This window comes from Bufo bufo, chromosome 4 (assembly GCF_905171765.1).
Source record: "Bufo bufo chromosome 4, aBufBuf1.1, whole genome shotgun sequence".
Taxonomy (NCBI): domain Eukaryota; kingdom Metazoa; phylum Chordata; class Amphibia; order Anura; family Bufonidae; genus Bufo; species Bufo bufo.
This window is the reverse complement of record NC_053392.1, coordinates 605,154,781-605,178,036: the sequence shown is the minus strand read 5'-3', so window position 1 is coordinate 605,178,036 and position 23,256 is coordinate 605,154,781. Positions and strand designations below refer to the sequence as shown.

At 46.3% G+C, this 23,256-nt stretch overlaps 1 protein-coding gene across 2 annotated transcripts in view; it reads left to right on the top strand.

Annotated features, from left to right (window-relative positions):
• The first annotated feature begins 1,229 nt into the window (after positions 1-1,229).
• LIN9 (lin-9 DREAM MuvB core complex component) overlaps positions 1,230-23,256 on the top strand; it is a 64,407-nt gene continuing 42,380 nt past the window's right edge. The window contains exons 1-6 of one of the 2 annotated variants that reach the window (XM_040430587.1): positions 1,230-1,461; positions 9,939-9,971; positions 10,911-10,993; positions 18,252-18,356; positions 20,523-20,656; positions 20,910-21,035. In XM_040430587.1, coding sequence (XP_040286521.1) covers positions 1,362-1,461; positions 9,939-9,971; positions 10,911-10,993; positions 18,252-18,356; positions 20,523-20,656; positions 20,910-21,035 — 581 coding nt within the window. In that variant the 5' untranslated portion in view covers positions 1,230-1,361. The remainder of the gene's footprint in view (positions 1,462-9,938; positions 9,972-10,910; positions 10,994-18,251; positions 18,357-20,522; positions 20,657-20,909; positions 21,036-23,256) is intronic. The other variant, XM_040430588.1, reaches the window with a different exon arrangement.

Sequence of the window (23,256 nt, the reverse complement as noted above, 5' to 3'; positions counted from 1 at the left end):
CAGAGGTTGCTGACTCATTATAGCTCCAACGTAGAATCACCAGGTAAAACTTGAGATGTCTCCGGGTCTGCAAGTTGTGATCTTTTATCCGCAAGGTACATCCATTTATCCATAACTACTAAAGTTCCACCTTTATCGGAGGGCTTAATAATGTCTTCGTTGTTGCTTAGTTCTTCAAGGGATACTCTCTCCTCTTTGGAAAGCTTGTTGAGATGTTTAAAGGCTACATAGACCTTTGGGGACATTTTACTTTATTATTATTATTGCACTGTACTCATTTTGAGCTTAAAATCATTTTTTTATCAATTGGTCTTTATTACAACTATTGAGCCCCTTTCCCTGTGCGGCCCTGAGATTCTCTAGTAGCAGGATCTGAATTTTCTCTCTGACCTTATAAACACTACAGCTCCATTCTTATCGTAGTGATGGTTTAGATAAGTGTTTATGACCTCTTAGAATTTAGAGATCGGGGTTATTAGACGACTGTCACCCGTCACACAGCTAGGCAGTTAACCCTTTATGACAGAACGGCTCAATATTTTTAATAAAACCAATTGGAAAAAAAAAAAAAAGATTTTTAGCCTAAAATGAGTAAAACAAAGGATTACATAGCCTTTAAATAGATGGCCGATCATTTGCATCGTTACATCGGAGGAGTGAACCCATTAGGGTACGACCACGCTGCGTGCGGCGTTCAGGATGTGGTTGCGCTGCGATCAGGAACCGCGCAGCCGCAAGGGCCGCACCGAGACCTAAACTATTGACGCCGCGCTGTTTAGCCGACCTGCGTTGTTAATGACGACGTGGACCATGCAATCCCACGCGGCCAGTGACGCTGCGGACCGGCTTAAACAGCGCAGATGGGATCCAGCTGAAAAACCGGAGAAGCGGACGAATTCCAACTTACAGGGAAGCCTACACACTCCGAGGCAGGCGGATCTAATGTCCCACCTTTAATATTGATGACCGATCCCCAGGATAGTCCGCCAATACCTGATCGCTCACACTGCACTTAAAATAAAAAATTTCCTGTAAAGAAAGCGCCCTTGCCGTAATAATATATTTATTATTTGACGTCATCATATCTCTCTCTGTAGCCACAGAAGAAGCAGCTTCTCGCCTCCACAGCCGCAATCCTCCTCACACGTACTCGGGAAAGCGTCTCTCTACTTTGGACGGGAAGCGCATGCGTGACCCCCCCCAGTTCGGTGGCGCGTCCCCACGCACGCGCACGCACGGCGCGTCGTGTGTTTGTGGTGACGTCACGTTCTCGCCCAGCAACGCGAGCGGGATCGCGAATGGCGGCGCAGAGAGGGGAGTTCAAACCCAACGGAGGCTCGTCCTGCCCGTGACTCGGCAACATGAAGCGGATGAAGACGGCGCGTACCGCCGCGGCTACCGGAGCCGAGGCGGAGGACGAAGACGACGTGCTGCAGGGCCCGGATCTGGCGGACGTGGAAGGTAAGCGACAGAAGGCAGAGTGACAGACAGAAGGGAGAGACAGCCGCCCCGGAGCGGAGAAGACCGGGGAAGGGGGCCGGCTCCTGTCACTGAGAGCCCCGGGCGCCCGGCACAGCGGCGGCGGCGGCTCTGTCACCTGAGCGTCCTCAGCAGCTCCGGACACTAGAGGGCGCTGCCGCTGTAAACAATAGGTGGAGGGCGGCGCTGCGCAGTGGGGGGGTCCTGCACCCCAAACCTGACTGGACCCCAGAGGGGGCGTGCCATAACAGCCCTGTGCATCCTGCTAGAGGGAGCTGGACCCCTCAGCCCTGTTCACCCTGCTAGAGGGAGCTGGACCCCTCAGCCCTGTGCATCCTGCTAGAGGGAGCTGGACCCCTCAGCCCTGTGCATCCTGCTAGAGCAGGGTTTCTCAACTCCGGTCCTCGGGACCCACCTGCCGGTCAGGATTTGAGAATATCCCACAGAATGAATACCTGTGGTAAGTCCTGATGCATGGACACTAATTATATCACCTGCTCAATACTAAGGAAATCCTGAAAACATGACTGGTAGGTGGGTCCCGAGGACCGGAGTTGAGAAACCCTGTGCTAGAGGGAGCTGGACCCCTCAGCCCTGTGCATCCTGCTAGAGGGAGCTGGACCCCTCAGCCCTGTGCATCCTGCTAGAGGGAGCTGGACCCCTCAGCCCTGTGCATCCTGCTAGAGGGAGCTGGACCCCTCAGCCCTGTGCATCCTGCTAGAGGGAGCTGGACCCCTCAGCCCTGTGCATCCTGCTAGAGGGAGCTGGACCCCTCAGCCCTGTGCATCCTGCTAGAGGGAGCTGGACCCCTCAGCCCTGTGCATCCTGCTAGAGGGAGCTGGACCCCTCAGCCCTGTGCATCCTGCTAGAGGGAGCTGGACCCCTCAGCCCTGTGCATCCTGCTAGAGGGAGCTGGACCCCTCAGCCCTGTGCATCCTGCTAGAGGGAGCTGGACCCCTCAGCCCTGTGCATCCTGCTAGAGGGAGCTGGACCCCTCAGCCCTGTGCATCCTGCTAGAGGGAGCTGGACCCCTCAGCCCTGTGCATCCTGCTAGAGGGAGCTGGACCCCTCAGCCCTGTGCATCCTGCTAGAGGGAGCTGGACCCCTCAGCCCTGTGCATCCTGCTAGAGGGAGCTGGACCCCTCAGCCCTGTGCATCCTGCTAGAGGGAGCTGGACCCCTCAGCCCTGTGCATCCTGCTAGAGGGAGCTGGACCCCTCAGCCCTGTGCATCCTGCTAGAGGGAGCTGGACCCCTCAGCCCTGTGCACCCTGCTAGAGGGAGCTGGACCCCTCAGCCCTGTGCACCCTGCTAGAGGGAGCTGGACCCCTCAGCCCTGTGCACCCTGCTAGAGGGAGCTGGACCCCTCAGCCCTGTGCACCCTGCTAGAGGGAGCTGGACCCCTCAGGGCTGTGCACCCTGCTAGAGGGAGCTGGACCCCTCGTGGCTGTGCACCCTGCTAGAGGGAGCTGGACCCCTCGTGGCTGTGCACCCTGCTAGAGGGAGCTGGACCCCTCGTGGCTGTGCACCCTGCTAGAGGGAGCTGGACCCCTCGTGGCTGTGCACCCTGCTAGAGGGAGCTGGACCCCTCGTGGCTGTGCACCCTGCTAGAGGGAGCTGGACCCCTCAGGGCTGTGCACCCTGCTAGAGGGAGCTGGACCCCTCAGGGCTGTGCACCCTGCTAGAGGGAGCTGGACCCCTCAGGGCTGTGCACCCTGCTAGAGGGAGCTGGACCCCTCAGGGCTGTGCACCCTGCTAGAGGGAGCTGGACCCCTCAGGGCTGTGCACATTCCTTGTTTGTGCCTATGTAATCAAAGGTAGGACCCCCAAATCGCATGTACAACAGTACCCCAAAATTAAAAATGGCGCCCAGTCCTGTATCAGTCTATTAATAGTTATATCCGTATGTGGGGAAGCTGGGTGACAACCGATATAGGGTCCAGTCAGCATTCCTAACGTCCTGTATGACCAGGACCCCCACATTAGAGCGGAAGCCCCCAATCGGTGGAAATACTTGAAGCTCGGGGGCCGCTCTCCCCAATACTGTGCCTGGGGACACCTCAAAATTGGGCTTTATTGCGCTTACGTTTCAGGATCAGACTACGCGGTGTTTGTTTGTAGTCTGTAACCATGGAGACGCATTGTCTTGCATAGGAGCTGAAGGCACAGGGTGATTTATTTTTTTTATTTTTTTGGTAAGGGTCTGTGCCCGCTTCTACACTGGCACCCCTGGTAGATGCCCCCCAGGCCCCTTGTCTTCCTCACCTGCTGCAGGACCCCAGCTAATGCTGTATGACAGGTGAGACCCCCCCCCCCCTCTGTAGTCTGTCAGGAGATGCCTGCACTGTAAATCAGAGGGGTCAGTCTGGGGACTGCACAAGTACCGTTCTAGCACCCACTTCTGTAAGGGGGGATATCATGCCTTAGCCTCGTGGATCCTGTCATACCCGCACCCGACCTAGCGGACACCGCCGCGCAGTGTATTTATCACCGTCGGCAGATTCCGCATAGGTGGCTTTTTATTTGTGCGGTGCGTTTGCTTTTCGGTTGTTATAGTGCCCCCTATAGTGCAGTTTTATTTTTTCTGATTATTATTATTTTTTCTTTTGCGCTGAGATTGAGTTTCTTTTCATCGCTGTAGAAATCGCCCTCACAGACGGGAGTGTCCGTAACGAGGAGAATCATTGTGTCGTGCCAAGTCATCATCATCCTCATTAGGGTGGATGTTCAGAGTTGTAGTGTGTAAGCCCAGCCCGTATAGCTGTCACTGCTCCTAGCACGAGGGGTCGACCTGTTTATCCCCCCTCCCCCGATATGAATAGTCCTCTGCTGAAACCCAAAACATCCCTCCCCGGGGTCACTGCTGCTGTTTATGGTAGGCTGTGCTGGCACCGGAGCATACACATTTCACTGCTGCAGATTTGGCCGGGTTTGGAGACGTGCGCTGCTGTGTGGACAGGGACTGTTCTCCTGCTGTCCTTTCAGCACCAGGTGGTCGCTCTGATCCCGGCTGATGCCCCCCGGCTGTTTACCCTAACCCGGGGTTTGATGTTTTCTTCAGTTTTTCACATTTTAATGCAATTATAAAAGTATTCCCATCCAGGTTTGAAAAATTTAGAATATTTTTTTGTGAGACAACCCCTTTAAAGCTAAACCTTCCCTTTAACAACAGAGAGGTTTCCTGCAATCTTCAGCCTTAGGGCTCATGCACGCGACCGTTGTTGTTTTGCGGTCCGTTTTTCCGTATCTGAGTTTTTTTCTTCTTCTCTGATTAAGGCCTCATGCACACGACCGTTGTTCTGGTCCGCATCCGAGCCACAGTTTTGGCGGCTCGGATGCGGACCCATTCACTTCAATGGGGCCGCAAAAGATGTGGACAGCACTCGGTGTGCATTCCGTTTTTTGGGGAACTAAACATTTGGCCCCTAATAGAACAGTCCTATCCTTGTCCGTTATGCGGACAATAATAGGACATGTTCTATCTTTGAACGGAAATACAGAAACGGAATGCATGCGGAGTACATTCCGTGTTTTTTTTTTTTTTGCGGACCCATTGAAATGAATGGTTCCGTTGACGGAATGCAAAAAACAGAACGTAAGGGGGAAAAAAAAAACGTCCGTGTGCATGAGGCCTAATAGGACATGCACTACTTTTTTGCGGAACAGCCGTGCGGACAAACTGAATGCACACGGAGTAACTTCTGTTTTTTCCACAGCCCCATTGAAGTGAATGCATGCGGCCCGCAAAAAAAAAGGAACGGAAGCGGAATGAGGCCTTAAGCTCATTGACTTAAAGGGCTTCTCCGAGATTTTTCTAATTTGGCAGGGGGCGGTGTAAAATAGAAAAATTAAAAATGACCTTTACGTTGTCCTGCTGCCCCCAGTCCGATCCCCCCCGATCACTGTTGACATGCTGTTCATGCACATTTGATTGGCTGCAGAAGTCGCATGAACGGGACATCATCACTACAGGCCCAGCGGGGACAGAAGTGGCGGTTCGTGGCATTTTAAAGTAAAAAAAAATATAATAAAAAAATCTTGTGGACCCGCAGCTGGCCAAACACATTCGATAAATGTCGATCCGTCCCGCTCATTTCAGGTCGAATGTGGATGGCGGCTTCTCAGCTCTGACTCCTGTGTTCAGGGGAGATGGGGATCAGGCGGTCGGATTTCAGCATGCACGATTGTCCTCAGGGAATAAGCCACCACCGGAGGAGGTGTCTGGCGGCAGCTTCCTCCGCAATCACAGCTCGCGTATGCTCAGCGAGCCAAGCGTCGGGGGATCAGGCAGCCTGGCGCCGTCAGTCCTGTGTGTGCGGAGCGGCCACGGTCCTCTATCTGCTCCTGCACCCCGCTGGGACCATCAGTCCTTCAAAGTCTGATAGAGGAGAAAGCGCATTTAACATATTTTTTTTTTTTCGGGACAAGTTCTAGTTTTTAAAGCGGTCATCTCACCTCGGTAGATGGCATTTATCATGCAGATAAAGTTAATATGAGGCACTTACTAATGTATAGTGATTGTCCATATTGCCTCCTTTGCTCGTTTCCAGGGGTTACGACCAATGCTGCTGCAGCGCAGATACGAGGTGGCTGGAAGGGCAGTTATGTGAAGTCCCAGGCACCAAAGAGGCCGACACTTTTTCCCTATACTGTGGAAGCACGACCACCGCTGCAGGATTACAGGGTGGTCATGACCCCTGGATAAGAGCAGTGTATAATGTGATGGAAAAATCAATCAATCCAGCCAGCCAGCAAAGGAGACAATATGGAGAATCGTAATACATTAGGAAGTACCTTGTATTAAAAGGGTTTTCCCGAGATATCGCGCTCAGCCACATTCACTTCAGTGGGGCTGAGCTGCTCCTAGGCCACGTGACTGAAGAACGTGATGTCTCTTGGCCTACAGAAAGCAACGAGAAGGCCACGGTGATACTGCGAGCTCCACTGCCTTCTACTACAGCTGATTGCCGGGGGTCCTGGGTGTCAGACCCCCACCAATCCAGAGGAAAGGTCATCATTAATTAAAGGCTCTGTACACCTTCGGGGACAATTTCTTTTATGATTGCATGTTACTCATTTTGGGCTAAAAAATCATTTTTTCAGTTGGTCTTTTTTAACAATATTGAGCCGTTCTGTCGCAAAGGGTTTACCGTTTTTCTAGATGTGTGACTGGTACTTGCCCTTTGTGCCCTCATCTAATAACCCCGATCTGTAATTTACTAAAAGCCAAAGGTCATAAACACTTATTTAAGGCACATTGTTATCAGTAAGGTAAGAACTGAGCTCTAATGAGTGTCTCTAATGTCAGAGATAAGGAGCCTGTCAGCTCCCTGCCTGACGGAGCAGCGAGAAATTTCAGATCCTGCTTGTAGAGAAACTCAAAGCTGTGCAGGGAATACGACATAGAAAAGCATGGTGTTTAGCTCAAAATGAGTACAAAGCAATCCTAAAAAAAATATTGCCACCAAGGGTGTACACAGCCTTTAAAGGGGTTGTCCCAAGTTCAGAGCTGAACCCTGACAGATCCCCTTCTTCACCCAGGCAGCCCCCCTTAGATGAGCATCGGAGCATTTCATGCTCTGATGCTCTTCTTTGCCTTGCACTGGCCAAGGGCTTTTTCATCAGATCCGGTGACGTACCTGACGTACCGGGTCTCACTATGGGAATGCTAGGCAGAGGCTTCCACCTAGCAGCGAGCCCAGTGACGTCACTGGACCTAATGGATGGGCTTTAGCGATGCCCTAGCCTGTAAAACAGCACGCCCATTAGTTCCGGTGACGTCACTGCTAGGTGGAAGCCTCTGCCTGAAATGCTCATATTAGGGAGGGGGGGGGGGGGGGGGGTGCTGACTACAACCCCTTATATAAATAACATAACTTTATTCTCTGGGTCAGTACGATTACAGTGATACCAAATACGTACCGTTTTTATTAGGTTTTGCTACCGTTGTACAATAAAAGCCCTTTTTAAAAAGGAAAATGTTTTTACATCACCACATCTCAAGATTAGTGTTGAGCGAACTTGTGTTCTAAGTTCGACGTCTAAAGTTCGGGTTATCGAAGAATCGCGTTATGGATTTCCCTACCACGGACCATAACGGAATTTAGAATCCATAACGCGATTCTTCGATAACCCGAACTTTAGACGCCGAACTTAGAACACAAGTTAGCTCAACACTAATCTTGAGATGTGGTGATGTAAAAACATTTTCCTTTTTAAAAAGGGCTTTTATTGTACAACGGTAGCAAAACCTAATAAAAACGGTACGTATTTGGTATCACTGTAATCGGGTTAAAGGAGCATCCCACCTGTAATCATATTTGTTGTACAGACCATAAATGCGTGGGCCCCTCATCCAGAGAATCATCCATCCAGATAACGGCCTGGTCCCTGATGCCTGTGTCCTCCCGGATCCCTCCACGGGCGTCGTGCAGACCACATCTGGCGACAGAGGGGTGCAGCCAATAGCATTGGAGACGCAAGCGGAGCGGGTCACCATCGCGGCCTGCTATTGGCTGCACCCCCCCCCCCCCATCGCCGCATGTTGTGATCTGCACGACGGGGAGATTCTGCAACAGCTGCGCCGGGATTCGGGATGACACGGGCATCGGGGACCAGGTAAGAGTTCTCTGTATGAGGCATTGTGGCGGGGGGGGGGAGGCTGGGGGTTTTACAGGTTTGGATAACCCTTTCATTTCAAGTCATTTATTTTCATAGTATAGCGCCATCTGGTGTTCAGGGTGAATGGCAATGTGTACTTCCACCTAATGAGCTAAGTGCTGGTGGTCGCACATGCTCAGTCTCCGCATTTCACAGTAAGGCTGGAGCTACACGGCGACATGAAGATCGGTGTCACATTGTGTCATTGCATCTACGGATTGTCAGCCGCCCCCCGAGGCCTCATCAAGGACCTGATATTATTCCCCTGAATACCCGATTGCCTGTTCTGCTTGGAAAGAGAAGCGACCACCAGGCAGGATCTGAGCGATGGGAGACGTCGGGTGGAGACCTGACATAACGGTCACCTGACCTCCCACAATGCACTGCTCTCAGGGAACGGGAAGCCAGCAAAATGCAGAATTTATCTTTAGGAGTGAATAGAGAAGAACATATCTTGGGGGGGAGATTTATCATCTTCTTTGCGCCCGATTTTTGGCGCAAACCTTGTGTTGATCGCCATTGCTGTCCTTCAGATCTGCAGCGACCAATGAAATTTTTTTTTACATTTTTTTTTTTTTTTAATCGTTCCTCTACCTTTTGTAGTTTATCTTCCGTCCGTGCGCTCTGTGGTGCATCGGTCGCACTTTTAAGCCCATGAAGAAAAGGCCCCGGAGTAACCTCCATTTAGGGAGGGGGAACCACAGTGATTATTCTGCATTATTCTTCAGCGTAACAGAGATTCATCAGATTTAAAACTGTTGATTCTTGAACAGAAACCTCTGCACGGAAAAAATCGTTTTGTCCACAGGGAGGCGATACTGGATCTTCCGTATGCTTACCCTGGTGGCTGAGGGGTTAAATGAAGCAGTCTGGAATTGTGTAGACTGCCTCTATGTCATGTCTTGTTTGTACCTGGCCCACCTCCGAAACGCGTTCTATGGTTGTTTTTTAATACATTTTTAAACTAGTTCCCTGCGCTCCAGAGCCTTTATTTTTATTTTTTTTACATATTTCACTCCTCTAATGTTTGATCCCTTTTTTTTTTTTTTTACTTTATAGTTTTTTCTTCTACATTATGTATTGCTCACGGATTTGTAGCGGATTTATAATTTTGAAATATGGATGGCCTGTATCATCAGTATCTAATCAGTGGGGCTCTGACTCCCGATTCCCCCCACAGTCAGCCGGGGCCGGCCAAGCTCTGCGACCTCTGCATAGGAGACCAGGCACAGCGCCGTACATTGTATAGTGGGTGTTTTTGGTATTGCAGCTTTCGTCCTGTTCACTCGAATGGAACCGAGGTGTACAAAGGCCACGTGTTCAGAGAGGAAGAGGCCGCAGCGATCGTCCCCCTCAACAGCTGAGGAGTGGGGGTGCCAGGAGTCTGATCCCACCAATCTGATATTCAGATTACAACTACATTGTGACGTGTGTCACACCAATGTTGTGTGACATTCTTTGAAATGATAGTCTAACCTGAGGCTCTCCAGCTGTTGCAAAACTACAACTCCCAGCATGATTAGACTGCCTATAGCAGGGCATGGTGGGAGTTGTAGTTTTACAACAGCTGGAGAGCCGCAGGTTGGTGTCGCACTGCGTCATGATGCTGCAACTGCAGCACGACAGTCGCACAAAAATCCAACGTGGATGGACACGTGTCGCAGTCGTAGCGTGACACCATAGATTATCATTATAAAAAATGTTGCGCGACATTATATTCGCACAACAAATGCCTTATGATCTGCGCTGAACATTTCCCTTCATTGTATTATGTTCTGATTGTGTTTTTTTGTCTCCTCAGATTCTTCAGCGAAGGCGCTGGTCAGTCTGAAAGGTGAGAGCCTCCATACACCCATAGATTCATTAAGGGCCCGTTCACACAGACGGGTGCTCTGCCCATAACGAGCGCCGATCAACAGGATTGCAAGCCGATCGCCGTCCATTATGACATTCATTCTCACTGTTCAGTGATGATGGGGAAATGAATGAGGGCTGGTTAATCCGATTGCTCGTATCCCCCTCCTCTGTCACCAGCACATCCCTATTGACATGGGAGACATGCTGCTGACAGCATAGATGCGCATGCGCTGCAATCAGAAAACTGCAAAAAGATATTCACTGCAATTTGGGTTCCACACCTGTTTCCAAACAGGGGGACTCCCATGCTGTATAAAGTTGTGGCACCCAAATCTGTCAAATATTAATGGCAGACAAGGGTCTGTGGTGGGAATACCCCTTTATGCTGGGGCAACACGGCAACAAGTTGTGTGACAGGTAGAATCAGAAAAATCACGTGAAACGGAGTCGTGTGACTACTACTGTCAGCCATGGCATATCGGTTGCCCCCCTACAGACTCCTGCTCTTCCCTCTCTTATGTCCTCCAATGCCCTGATACTCCCCTCCCTCTCATGGTGCGGAGCTGTCCTCCTCAGATCGGCCCCATAACGTCCTGTGAATCCAGCCTTATGTATTCCCGGGGCCAGTTATTATCAGGGAGGAGTAAAAACCAGGACTATTGGACTGCATCGGTGTAAGCGCCACGTCTATGACGATGCAGTCCAGCAGCGCATGCGCAGTAAACATGTGCTGAGACATCTGGAAGCCCTTGTTAAAAAGTTATATGTGAAATTACATTGTAAAATGACGATTAGGACCAGTGCTTCAGTATAAAGCATGGGCACTTGCCCACACGCAGTCACTGTGTTATCGTGGGATTACTAGGACTCGAATCTCATTGTAAATGAACCCGCAGCCCGGCTTGTTTTTCTACAGAAGGAAGTTTATCAAGTACGTGGAATGAAAAGTTCTCTCCTCAGAAAACCCTGACGTGGAAAGGCAACCCAGTGACCGAGCTGGTGAGTGCTGACACCCTATGAGGGTGAAAAAAATAATTTTAGATTTAATTTGTCAGAACGGTCATCATGAAAAAGTTAGACTTTTGTTTTCATTGGTTGGATAAACCCCTTAAAGGGGATGTTTCATCTTAGACATTGATGGCATATGTCAGGGATCGCCAACCTGCGGTTCTCCAGCTGTTGTAAAACTACAATTCCCATCACGCCCTGCTGATAGCTGTAGGCTTTCTGGGCATGCAGGGAGTTGTAGTTTTGCCACACCTGGAGGGCTGCAGGTTGGGAACTCCCTGACATATTTGTAGGATAGGCCACCAAAGTCAGATAGGTGCGAGTCCCACTGAGACCTACACCTATCTCCAGAACAAGACCCCCGCAGAGAGCAGCTGTACATGCGTGACCCCCCTCCATTGGTTTCTATGGAACTGCCAAAAATAGCTAAGCCAGCTGGGTTGAGCTATCTACAGCAGTCCTATAGAAGTGAATGGAGCGATGGCCGTGCATGCAAGGTGCGCTCTCCATTCATTTCTATGGGACTTCCAAAAATAGCCCAGCACGCTCGCTTGACTATTTTCGGGCCTCCCATAGAAATGATTGAACAGCATGCTGCGCACCAATCTTATGTTGGTGGCATATGCCACTGATATCAAAGGTAAGACAACCCCATTAAAAGCAGCAATTTATACATTTTATAAAAAATATCTAGAAACACACTGGAAAGTAAATTTACCACTAGACCCAATTAGAGTTGCACCGGGTATCGAAGTATCAATACCCAATCGATACTTTTAGACCCGGATCGATGCGATTCCGGGTCTTGCTATTTAACGATACTAGGCTGTGCTGCTGCGCAGCCTAGTGTCTGTTAGAGAACATGGCATGCGCCGCTCTCAGCGCGCGCCATGTTCTCAGCTGCTCCCTCCATCCCCACTGTGCCGCTGCCGCCAATGGTGGTATAGCAGGGAGGAGGAGTGGAGGGACTCTGGTCACTGCGCAACCAATTAATGTAATTAACAGATTAATTCAAGTGTAGGCAGTGGGTGCCGGCAGCGGTGGTATCACAGACCCGGCACCTGAGGGGTTAATTGCAGCATTGCATGCCCTTTTATTGATGCTGGGTATGTGATACCGCCGCCAGTACCCACTGCCTACACGTTAATTAATCTGTTAATTAGATTCATTCGGGGTGCAGTGAGCCCCCCAGTATAATAAATCATAACCATTGGGGGCACAGTGCGCCCTTTCCAGCCCCCCCCCCCCCTTCCCCCAGTATTAGAATCATTGGTGGCCACAGGTGCCCCCTCATTGTTATAGTCATTGGCTGCAGTGGCTCCTCTCCTCTTCGATGGTGGTTCAGTGGCTGCTGCCGATCGGGGCCCCAGCAGTGTAATCCTGGGGCTCCGATCGGTTACCATGGCAGCCAGGACGCTACTGAAGCCCTGGCTGCCATGGTAATCTCCCTGCTGCTGAGTGTAAGATCCTTTTCACCCTAATAAAGCTCTATTAGGGTGAATAGGAGAAGGGTTCTAGCCTCTAAGGGGGCTACCAGTTATTAACCACCTCCGGACCGCCTAACGCAGGATCGCGTTCCGGAGGTGGCAGCCCTGCGCAGAGTCACGCATATATGCGTCATCTCGCGATGGCCGAGATTTCCTGTGAACGCGCGCACACAGGCGCGCGCGCTCACAGGAACGGAAGGTAAGAGAGTTGATCTCCAGCCTGCCAGCGGCGATCGTTCGCTGGCAGGCTGGAGATGTGTTTTTTTTAACCCCTAACAGGTATATTAGACGCTGTTTTGATAACGGCGTCTAATATACCTGCTACCTGGTCCTCTGGTGGTCCCCTTTGTTTGGATCGACCACCAGAGGACACAGGTAGCTCAGTAAAGTAGCACCAAGCACCACTACACTACACTACCCCCCCCCCCCCCCCCCCCCGTCACTTATTAACCCCTTATTAGCCCCTGATCACCCCATATAGACTCCCTGATCACCCCCCTGTCATTGATTACCCCCCTGTCATTGACCAACCCCCTGTAAAGCTCCATTCAGACGTCCGCATGATTTTTACGGATCCACTGATAGATGGATCGGATCCGCAAAACGCATCCGGACGTCTGAATGAAGCCTTACAGGGGCGTGATCAATGACTGTGGTGATCACCCCATATAGACTCCCTGATCACCCCCCTGTCATTGATTACCCCCCTGTCATTGATTACCCCCCTGTAAAGCTCCATTCAGATGTCCGCATGATTTTTACGGATGCACTGATAGATGGATCGGATCCGCAAAACGCATCCGGACGTCTGAATGAAGCCTTACAGGGGCATGATCAATGACTGTGGTGATCACCCCATATAGACTCCCTGATCACCCCCCTGTCATTGATTACCCCCCTGTAAAGCTCCATTCAGATGTCCGCATGATTTTTACGGATGCACTGATAGAAGGATCCGATCCGCAAAACGCATCCGGATGTCTGAATGAAGCCTTACAGGGGCATGATCAATGACTGTGGTGATCACCCCATATAGACTCCCTGATCACCCCCCTGTAAAGCTCCATTCAGATGTCCGCATGATTTTTACGGATGCACTGATAGATGGATCGGATCCGCAAAACGCATCCGGACGTCTGAATGAAGCCTTACAGGGGCATGATCAATGACTGTGGTGATCACCCCATATAGACTCCCTGATCACCCCCCTGTCATTGATTACCCCCCTGTAAAGCTCCATTCAGATGTCCGCATGATTTTTACGGATGCACTGATAGATGGATCCGATCCGCAAAACGCATCCGGATGTCTGAATGAAGCCTTACAGGGGCATGATCAATGACTGTGGTGATCACCCCATATAGACTCCCTGATCACCCCCCTGTAAAGCTCCATTCAGATGTCCGCATGATTTTTACGGATGCACTGATAGATGGATCGGATCCGCAAAACGCATCCGGACGTCTGAATGAAGCCTTACAGGGGCATGATCAATGACTGTGGTGATCACCCCATATAGACTCCCTGATCACCCCCCTGTCATTGATCACCCCCCCTGTCATTGATCACCCCCCCTGTCATTGATCACCCCCCCCTGTCATTGATCACCCCCCCTGTCATTGATCACCCCCCCTGTCATTGATCACCCCCCCTGTCATTGATCACCCCCCCTGTCATTGATCACTCCCCCTGTCATTGATCACCCCCCCTGTCATTGATCACCCCCCCTGTCATTGATCACCCCCCCCTGTCATTGATCACCCCCCCCTGTCATTGATCACCCCCCTGTAAGGCTCCATTCAGATATTTTTTTGGCCCAAGTTAGCGGAATAATTTTTTTTTTTTCTTACAAAGTCTCATATTCCACTAACTTGTGTCAAAAAATAAAATCTCACATGAACTCACCATACCCCTCACGGAATCCAAATGCGTAAAATTTTTTAGACATTTATATTCCAGACTTCTTCTCACGCTTTAGGGCCCCTAGAATGCCAGGGCAGTATAAATACCCCACATGTGACCCCATTTCGGAAAGAAGACACCCCCAGGTATTCCGTGAGGGGCATATTGAGTCCATGAAAGATTGAAATTTTTGTCCCAAGTTAGCGGAACGGGAGACTTTGTGAGAAAAAAATTTAAAAATATCAATTTCCGCTAACTTGTGCCAAAAAAAAAAAATTTCTATGAACTCGCCATGCCCCTCATTGAATACCTTGGGGTGTCTTATTTCCAAAATGGGGTCACATGTGGGGTATTTATACTGCCCTGGCATTCTAGGGGCCCCAAAGCGTGAGAAGAAGTCTGGTATCCAAATGTCTAAAAATGCCCTCCTAAAAGGAATTTGGGCCCCTTTGCGCATCTAGGCTGCAAAAAAGTGTCACACATCTGGTATCGCCGTACTCAGGAGAAGTTGGGGAATGTGTTTTGGGGTGTCATTTTACATATACCCATGCTGGGTGAGAGAAATATCTTGGTCAAATGCCAACTTTGTATAAAAAAATGGGAAAAGTTGTCTTTTGCCAAGATATTTCTCTCACCCAGCATGGGTATATGTAAAATGACACCCCAAAACACATTCCCCAACTTCTCCCGAGTATGGAGATACCACATGTGTGACACTTTTTTGCAGCCTAGGTGGGCAAAGGGGCCCATATTCCAAAGAGCACCTTTAGGATTTCACAGGTCATTTACCTACTTACCACACATTAGGGCCCCTGGAAAATGCCAGGGCAGTATAACTACCCCACAAGTGACCCCATTTTGGAAAGAAGACACCCCAAGGTATTCCGTGAGGGGCATGGCGAGTTCCTAGAATTTTTTATTTTTTGTCACAAGTTAGTGGAAAATGATGATTTTTTTTTTTTTTTTTTTTTTTTTTTTCATACAAAGTCTCATATTCCACTAACTTGTGACAAAAAATAAAAACTTCCATGAACTCACTATGCCCATCAGCGAATACCTTGGGGTCTCTTCTTTCCAAAATGGCGTCACTTGTGGGGTAGTTATACTGCCCTGGCATTCTAGGGGCCCAAATGTGTGGTAAGGAGTTTGAAATCAAATTCTGTAAAAAATGACCTGTGAAATCCGAAAGGTGCTCTTTGGAATATGGGCCCCTTTGCCCACCTAGGCTGCAAAAAAGTGTCACACATCTGGTATCTCCGTACTCAGGAGAAGGTGGGGAATGTGTTTTGGGGTGTCATTTTACATATACCCCTGCTGGGTGAGAGAAATATCTTGGCAAAAGACAACTTTTCCCATTTTTTTATACAAAGTTGGCATTTGACCAAGATATTTATCTCACCCAGCATGGGTATATGTAAAAAGACACCCCAAAACACATTCCCCACCTTCTCCTGAGTACGGGGATACCAGATGTGTGACACTTTTTTGCAGCCTAGGTGGGCAAAGGGGCCCATATTCCAAAGAGCACCTTTCGGATTTTACAGGTCATTTTTTACAGAATTTGATTTCAAACTCCTTACCACACATTTGGGCCCCTAGAATGCCAGGGCAGTATAACTACCCCACAAGTGACCCCATTTTGGAAAGAAGAGACCCCAAGGTATTTCGTGATGGGCATAGTGAGTTCATAGAAGTTTTTATTTTTTGTCACAAGTTAGTGGAATATGAGACTTTGTAAGAAAAAAAAAAAAAAAAAATCATCATTTTCCGCTAACTTGTGACAAAAAATAAAAAGTTCTATGAACTCACTATGCCCATCAGCGAATACCTTAGGGTGTGTACTTTCCGAAATGGGGTCATTTGTGGGGTGTCTGTACTGTCTGGCCATTGTAGAACCTCAGGAAACATGACAGGTGCTCAGAAAGTCAGAGCTGCTTCAAAAAGCGGAAATTCACATTTTTGTACCATAGTTTGTAAACGCTATAACTTTTACCCAAACCATTTTTTTTTTATCAAAGACATGTAGAACTATAAATTTAGAGCAAAATTTCTATATGGATCTCGTTTTTTTTGCAAAATTTTACAACTGAAAGTGAAAAATGTCATTTTTTTGCAAAAAAATCGTTAAATTTCGATTAATAACAAAAAAAGTAAAAATGTCAGCAGCAATGAAATACCACCAAATGAAAGCTCTATTAGTGAGAAGAAAAGGAGGTAAAATTCATTTGGGTGGTAAGTTGCATGACCGAGCAATAAACGGTGAAAGTAGTGTAGGTCAGAAGTGTAAAAAGTGGCCTGGTCTTTCAGGGTGTTTAAGCACTGGGGGCTGAAGTGGTTAAAGGGGTTCTGCAGTTTTTTTTAAACTGATGATCTATCTTCTGGATAGATCATCAGCATCTGATCGGCAGGGGTCTTACACCCAGGACCTCTGCCGATCAGCTGTTTGAGAAGGCATTGGCGCTGGCAGTAGTGCCGCATTCTTCTCGTTGTTTACCGCAGGCCCAGTGACGTCACGACTAGTATCACTGGCCTGGGCGGGGCTAAGCTCCATTCAGGTGAACAGAGCTTGGCCCCGCCCAGGCCAGGTGATACTAGTCGTGACGTCACTGGGCCTGCGGTAAACAGCGAGAAGGCCACGGCGCTACTGCCAGCGCCGCTGCCTTCTCAAACAGCTGATCAGCAGGGGTCCCGGGTGTCGGACCCCTGCCAATCAGATGCTGATGATCTATCCAGAATAAAAAATACCAAAATACTAAAAGTTTAAATCACCCCCTTTCCTAATTTTACATATAAAATTTATAAACAATAAAAAATATTATAAAACAATATAATATAATTAAAATATGACATATCGCCACGCCAGAAAAAGTGTGAACTGTTAAAATATTTAAAAATATTTCCTATGCAGTGAAAAAATCAAAACCGTGAGATTCGACAGTTTTAGTCACCTCGTCCCCCACAAAAAATAGTATTGGACTGTTGTTCTATTATGGGCCGGACGTTCCATAAAATGCGGAATGCATGTGGCTTTTTTTTTTTTTTGGCATTTAATTTTTTCTGCGTGGTATCGAGTATCGCAATACTTACCGTATTTATGGTTTCGAAATCGAATCAAAATCTTGGTATCATGACAACCCTGGACCCGATATCGTATATTTTTTAATTACAAAGAGCAAGATGGGGAAAAAATCAAACATCTCAAGTCCCACAAATAATCCATGCCGTACTAAGTAGCTAAAAAACGTATTATGAAATCGTGGATACACCAGACAAACCCCACAACCTCAGAAGTGATATCCCAAATGAAGTATATGATGTGTATGGAGAGAATGGGTACATTAAATAACAAAGACAAAAAAAAAACACATGATTTCTTTAAAAAATAGAAAACTTTTATCGAAACTCGCCTACAAATTCAAGAAATAGAAAATCCGATGACTCCATTCCAACGCACAGAATGTAGAAAAATTAAAAGGCACCCTAGGGAAACTAAATAATTAGAACATCTATAAAATACGGGTGAGTATATGAATAATACACACCATTTACAATACATTTATTGCAGCCGTCTTAACATCAATGTTCTATATTTAGATATATTTTTGTTTCATAACTTAAATTTATTATACCTATAATTTTATATGTATGTATTCGACAAAAAAGAACAATGGACTACGATCCCAGAAAGGCTTGTAAAAAATCAAATGTTCTGATTATAATAGGAAGCTTCAATAAAAGGATAAAAAGCGGGAATCCCCCCCCCCCCCCAACCCCCCAGGCCTGTCCTAGGCATTGACCATGATGCTAGCTCACAGTATCCCCCTAACAAGTGCCAACCGGATGCACTGTCTTTTCCGTAGCCCCACCGGAGTTCGAAAAGGAGCAGACTTATTAGTGATGAAGAAGATCACCAGATCAATACCCGATCACCAAAAAGGAACCAGAAGGCGACCATGACACCACAGGTAACGTGCAGCCACCTGCAGAGCCCTGACCCGATCGTGTCTGTTAAATCTCTTATCCCCTGCATCCAACGCTGCTTATATTCTGTGTACCAAAGGGGTCCTCCAGCAGATTATCTTGGATGTGTGTTAAAGGGTACGGTTTAAAGCTCTGTTCACACTGGCGTCATGACTTCAACCCTTTCTAGGCCGGAGGTTTTTTAACTTTGCGTTTTTGTTTTTCGCAGGGGCGTGTACGGTTTTTTGATCACTTTTTTTAAATTTTTTTGTGGGAGGAGAAGCGACCAAAAAATGAAAAATCGTCCATTTTGCCCCTTTTTTTCGTTTTTCCGTATGGGATTAATACTTTTATATTTTGATGGTACAGGCATTTACACACGCAGCGATACCCGTGATGTGTGTTTTAAAAAAAAATATAAATTTATTCTTATTTTCGAGAAAGGGAGAGTGATTTGAACTTTGTATTTGTAAAAACGTATTTTTTTTTATTTATTTTTTTACACTTTTTTTTTATTTTTTATAGTTCCCGTAGGGAACATCTGATCGCTGTTATAGACTCCAATGCACTTGCATTGGAGTCTATGATCATTTTACTACTTTCCTATGGAGCCCCATAGGAAATACTATGCAGCAGACTCCTGTCATTCACAAAGACAGGGGCTTCTGCACACACGCTCCGACTGCTCCTATCACCACATGGGGGGAGCCGGAGCATAACCTGAAGCGCACGCTTCCGGTTTTCAGCGCGCTCAGATGCCGTGGTCAGGTTTGACTACGGCATCTGAGGGGTTAAATGTTCGCGAACGGCATTAATGCCGGTCGTAGACATTAGCCGCAGGCACTGCGTTGCTATGGCACCCGCTGTGCTTGGACACGTAATAGTACGTCACATGTCGGGAAGGGGTTAACCCCTCGGCTGCCAATATGTCCCTGGCCTTAAAGGGGTTTTCCAATACCCAGCAGCTCAGGCAAAGCCGCCTTGTTTACACATAACACAACTGTAGGAGGAAATTTGTAATAAACTTAACGTCCTAAAGTTGCTTGAACCGGCTGCATAGGGATCTGGTCACGTGACACCCCCGTTCTAAAAATCCTGTTTCTGTCGACGCCATGTTTTTTTCCGACCTGGACTGTGGACAGGGCCACAACTGTCTTCCTTGATGCATTTACAAACTCTTAGATCCACTGATGTGCCTCTGTGAACAACGCTAAGAGAACAAAGGGTGCGCTATTTTAGCCTTTCACTTTAAAGGGTAATGCACTTCAAGAGTCGATGGGAAGCTGTTGCTGGCGATTTGATAGTGGACGTTATAAAGGCCAAAATGCAGATTGGAAAAAAAAGGTCATATTTAGGGGGCCACAAAAGACGTGTTCATTAGAGGATTAATTATAGAGCCACGACCACTACGAAGGAAGCAGAATAGAGCTTCAGGGGTTTTCTGGGATTTCCATATTGATCACCTATCCTCAGTATAGGTCATCAATATGAGATAGGCGGAAATGTGAGTCGGACCCTTAGCAATCAGCAGTTTGAGTATACCGCGGCGCTGACTGGCGCTCCTGACAGCTGACCAAGCACAGCGACCTCAATTTGCTAGTGGCTGTGCTTGGTATCGCAACTGAATGAGGGCTGAGCTGCGACTAACCCATGTGACCGATGAACGTGATGTCACTTGGCCTAGGGAGAGGCACAAGCCCTCACAAAGTGCAGCTGATTGTCAGACCCCCACCAATCGGATATTGATGACCTATCCTGAGGATAGGTCATCAATATAAAAATTCCGGAAAAAACCCTCTAAATCTCTTTCACACATCGGTGACTCTGACGTGTACTGTCCGTGGTCTCCATGACTCCTCATGTAACAATTCACCTTAAGGTCCATTCACACGTCACGGATCCCTCACGCACATCATAGTCTATGGGCCTTGATGCAATCCGTGTTCTGTCAGCGATTATCACGGACCATCGTTAGGAGACGCCCTTGAAATTAATTCTCAGCCTAGCAGTGTCCGTGGAATACGGATCCTTCACTGGTGAACCACTGCCCGTCTCGTCACAGACGTCCTCACAGGCGTGTGAAAGAGGCCTTAGTTTACCGTTTGTATGTGGGATTTTTTTACTATATTTCTTTGTTTTACATTGAAAGTTGCTCCCTTTTTCTGTTTTAGAAGTTAGCAGCCGCCACAACCACACCGGTGAAAAAAGCCTCGCAGAAAATAGGCTACAGGCTCCGGAATCTACTGAAACTCCCCAAGGCGCATAAATGGTGTATATACGAGTGGTTTTATTCCAATATTGACAAGTGAGTGCCAAAAAACGATTCCTTTGCTGTTGATTTTTATTTATTTTTTATATTTTTATTTTTTTTCACAAAAATTCATAAGATTAAACAGAGGTTACTACGCAGTCATCTTACAGCCGACATCATATATTCTTCCGTGCATGATGTCTGCTTTACCTCAGGGCACAATCGTACAGTATATATATATATATATATATATATATATATATAATTTTTTACATTTTGATATTTTTCCTCTCTTTCTCCATTTCAGGCCTCTTTTTGAGGGGGATAATGATTTCTGTGTTTGCCTAAAAGAATCTTTTCCAAATCTTAAGACAAGAAAACTCACCAGAGTAGAATGGGGAAAAATTCGACGACTGATGGGAAAACCTCGAAGGTAATTTGCTAAAGTCTCAGCACCAACTGCTTGGTGAACAAAGGAGCGTGAGGCAAGATACACGTGGATAAGTGCGAATGTCTGTGCCGTCACAGGGTGGAATACAGTGCTGCACTAAGTATATGTACTGCAAGGAGCCATACAGAGCCTCGCACTAGGGGCAACATTAAAGCTGTTATATTCTTGTACATAGGAGGCAGTATTATAGTAGTTATATTCTTGTACATACAGGCAGTATTATAGTAGTTATATTCTTGTACATAGGAGGCGGTACTATAGTAGTTATATTCTTGTACATAGGAGGCAGTATTATAGTAGTTATAGTCTTGTACTTAGGAGGCAGTATTATAGTAGTTATATTCTTGTACATAGGAGGCAGTATTATAGTAGTTATATTCTTGTACATAGGGGGCAGTATTATAGTAGTTATATTCTTGTACATAGGAGCAGTATTATAGTAGTTATATTCTTGTACACAGGAGGCAGTATTATAGTAGTTATATTCTTGTACATAGGAGCAGTATTATAGTAGTTATATTCTTGTACATAGGAGCAGTATTATAGTAGTTATATTCTTGTACATAGGAGCAGTATTATAGTAGTTATATTCTTGTACATAGGGAGCAGTATTATAGTAGTTATATTCTTGTACATAGAAGCAGTATTATAGTAGTTATATTCTTGTACATAGGAGCAGTATTATAGTAGTTATATTCTTGTACATAGGAGGCGGTACTATAGTAGTTATATTCTTGTACATAGGAGGCAGTATTATAGTAGTTATATTCTTGTACATAGGCAGTATTATAGTAGTTATATTCTTGTACATAGGAGGCAGTATTATAGTAGTTATATTCTTGTACATAGGGGGCAGTATTATAGTAGTTATATTCTTGTACATAGGAGCAGTATTATAGTAGTTATATTCTTGTACACAGGAGGCAGTATTATAGTAGTTATATTCTTGTACATAGGAGGCAGTATTATAGTAGTTATATTCTTGTACATAGGAGCAGTATTATAGTAGTTATATTCTTGTACATAGGAGCAGTATTATAGTAGTATATTCTTGTACATAGGAGGCAGTATTATAGTAGTTATATTCTTGTACATAGGAGGCAGTATTATAGTAGTTATATTCTTGTACATAGGGGGCAGTATTATAGTAGTTATATTCTTGTACATAGGAGCAGTATTATAGTAGTTATATTCTTGTACACAGGAGGCAGTATTATAGTAGTTATATTCTTGTACATAGGAGGCAGTATTATAGTAGTTATATTCTTGTACATAGGAGCAGTATTATAGTAGTTATATTCTTGTACATAGGAGGCAGTATTATAGTAGTTATATTCTTGTACATAGGAGCAGTATTATAGTAGTTATATTCTTGTACATAGGAGCAGTATTATAGTAGTTATATTCTTGTACATAGGAGGCAGTATTATAGTAGTTATATTCTTGTACATAGGAGCAGTATTATAGTAGTATATTCTTGTACATAGGAGGCAGTATTATAGTAGTTATATTCTTGTACATAGGAGGCAGTATTATAGTAGTTATATTCTTGTACATAGGAGGCACTATTATAGTAGTTATATTCTTGTACATAGGAGGCACTATTATAGTAGTTATATTCTTGTACATAGGAGCAGTATTATAGTAGTTATATTCTTGTACATAGGAGGCACTATTATAGTAGTTATATTCTTGTACATAGGAGCAGTATTATAGTAGTTATATTCTTGTACATAGGAGGCAGTATTATAGTAGTTATATTCTTGTACATAGGAGCAGTATTATAGTAGTTATATTCTTGTACATAGGAGCAGTATTATAGTAGTTATATTCTTGTACATAGAAGCAGTATTATAGTAGTTATATCCTTGTACATAGAAGCAGTATTATAGTAGTTATATTCTTGTACATAGGAGCAGTATTATAGTAGTTATACTCTTGTACATAGGAGGCAGTATTATATTAGTTATATTCTTGTACATAGGAGGCAGTATTATAGTAGTTATATTCTTGTAGATAGGAGCAGTATTATAGTAGTTATATTCTTGTACATAGGAGGCAGTATTATAGTAGTTATATTCTTGTATATAGGGGCAGTATTATAGTAGTTATATTCTTGTACATAGGGGCAGTATTATAGTAGTTATATTCTTGTACATAGGGGGCAATATTATAGTAGTTATATTCTTGTACATAGGAGGCA